Source organism: Vigna radiata, chromosome 10 (genome assembly GCF_000741045.1).
Source record: "Vigna radiata var. radiata cultivar VC1973A chromosome 10, Vradiata_ver6, whole genome shotgun sequence".
Classification (NCBI taxonomy): domain Eukaryota; kingdom Viridiplantae; phylum Streptophyta; class Magnoliopsida; order Fabales; family Fabaceae; genus Vigna; species Vigna radiata.
In genome coordinates this window covers 7,225,532-7,228,200 of record NC_028360.1, presented here as the reverse complement: position 1 = coordinate 7,228,200, position 2,669 = coordinate 7,225,532, and the positions used below count along the sequence as shown (strand labels likewise).

Sequence of the window (2,669 nt, the reverse complement as noted above, 5' to 3'; positions counted from 1 at the left end):
ACAGTGGCGCTCAGCGTGAACAAACAGAGAAAACTGGCGCCCAGCGTGACAAACTTGCGCCCAGCGTGAGATCTTGCTAGAAACAGCCAGTTTTCACGCCCAGCGTGAGAAGGTTGGCGCCCAGCGCCAGTCTAGCTTCTTGGACTTCTTCTTTTGTGGTCCTCCCTTGGTTCTCCACTCTTAAACTTGAATGTCTTTCCAAAGTACTCAAAGTTCCTACAAAATTTTGAGGAAAAGAGATGAAAACTCAAGTGTATAATCTAATCTTAAGTTTATTCACAAAGATGGAAAAGAAGAGGACCAAGCATGTTTAAAGCTTCAGGAATGTTGATTTGGCATGAAAAATGCACCATAGATAATGGTAAGAACTACCGTTATCAATCATCCCAAATGACCTTAACGAGTCTGATAGTCTTTCCTTGTGGCTGTTTGGTTTGGCTCTCTTCAACTCTAACTGGCTACACCTCCACAGACAAGTCTCCTCTAATTTGGACATCTTCAGCTTCTAGAACATGAGATGGATCGGGCACATACTTCCTAAGCTGAGAGACGTGAAACACAGGGTGAAGATTAGCCAATTGAGGAGACATGACTATCTCATAAGCAACAGACCCTATGCGTCTCAAGATCTGATAGGGACCAAGGTATCTAGGGAACAACTTCCTAGCTCGAATAGCTCTTCCCACGCCAGTGGTAGGAGTTACTCGGAGGAACACGGGATCCCCAACTGCAAACTCTAAAGCTTTCGGCCTCTGCTCAGCATATGACTTCTGTCGGCTTTGTGATGCTCGCATCCTTTCCTAAATTAACCTTACCTTCTCTGTGGTCTGCTGCAATAACTCTGGCCCAGTCAATAAAGATTCACCTTCCTGAAACCAACATAGGGTGGTTCTGTAGCGCCCCCCACAAAATGCCTTAAACGATGTCATACCGATACTAGCCTGGTATCTGTTGTTATAGGTGAACTCTACTAATGACAACACTTCATCCCAGACTCCCTAGTGACCCAAGATACACGTCCTCAACAAATCCTCTAGTGACTGGATCATTCTCTCTGACTGACTATCAACCTAGGGATGATAGGCTGGACTCATCTGCAATCTACTGTCCATCTCACTTTGAAGTGTCTGCCACATTGATAACCACTCATCAATCCTTCGCTACTTCCTAAACTTCTCTTCTAAAACTTTTGCTAGCTTTCACTTCAGATCAACCCTTGACTGATATCCTTTTACCTCCTCTTGTTCCTTTCAAGAACCACCATAACTCTTACTTGATCACCATAATTTCCAAGTTAACCACCAACTGCTACATTCTTGATCACCTTTAATCACATCCATCCTGAGAGCTTCACATTGCTTTACCGATCTTCACTACTAAGTAGCATAGTTTCCAACTATGTTATCTCATTACCAAAGTAAAACTCTTCTCCTTTGCAATATCAAACTAATTTGAGCACTCAAACTTTACTTTGTTATCTTACTAACATGAACTATATGCATTCTTTAATCCACTAGCTTGAAATCATACTTAGATATGTATCTTCCTCGACATGAGATCACTAGCTTAATCAGTACCATGTCAACTTATGATACATCTCAAGCTAGGACTGTCCAAACTGCGTTTTCTCAACCATTTTGAGAAACCCACTAGTTATAGTATTTCAACTATACTAAAGGAATCTTTTTACCTCTTCACTTCAAACCCCATTCTTCAGATTCTTCGACCGTCTCGTAATCAATTCTTACTAAGCTAAAAACTTAAATCTTCTTTTAGCTTCCACTCTCAACTAACGCTTGCTTACCTCAAAATTGACCTTACCCTCAAAACTTATCCCAGTTCATTTCCTTCGTTCACTAACCCTCTTCTCCTGCTCCACGTCCATTTATTCTCCTACTTCCAGGTCGACACTACAATTCGAAACCATAGCTCAATTTATCTTCTTCATCCCTTAACCCACTCTTCCTGTTCCAAATTCATTAATACTTCCTCACCTTAAAGTTGACCTTGTAGCTTGAAACTGCACTTATCTTCTCTGCCTGATACCTATTTCTTCCGTACCTGAACTTACTTCTGACTCTTGAAGATTACCAAACACTTCCCCAACTCATTTTCATATAACAATACCAATATGGTTTAAAGAACTCGTCCCTCACAAACCACCAATCCACAAATATAAAAGCTCTTCATGCGTACCTATTTCTGATAATAACATGCTCATCATCATCTGGTGCGCTACTCTGATCCTTAAACTCCCTTGTTCACTAGTTTACTAAAATAGCATGCTCATCATCATCAATTTCAGTGGGATCAATTAAGATAAGTGATCATTTTAACTTGTTTTTTCATATAATGAATTGTTGTCATGTTGGGAGACCTACTCTAAACCTCTAGTTGTGAGTAGCAATATTTATTACCATATGGGACTTGGTTAGGGCTGGGTAAAAAAATAATGAACTATACTGTACTATATTATACTAAAAAGAACTGAACCATTTTTACTATAACTTAAATAAACTATTTTATGGTTCAATTTTTAAAAACTGAACTTAATAAATTTTCGGTTCAGTTAACTGCAGTTAACTGTACTGTCTTTATAAATTTTGCATCTGCACCATTACCAACTTTCAACCCGCTTCCCTCTCTACTATTGAAGGCCCTTGACATTA

At 39.7% G+C, this 2,669-nt stretch overlaps 1 protein-coding gene across 1 annotated transcript; it reads right to left on the bottom strand.

Annotated features, from left to right (window-relative positions):
• Positions 1-458: 458 nt before the first annotated feature.
• On the bottom strand, positions 459-794 carry LOC106774738. The gene has a single exon (XM_014661776.1). It carries the CDS (start codon positions 792-794, stop codon positions 459-461), a length of 336 nt encoding a protein of 111 aa, XP_014517262.1.
• Positions 795-2,669: the final 1,875 nt, after the last annotated feature.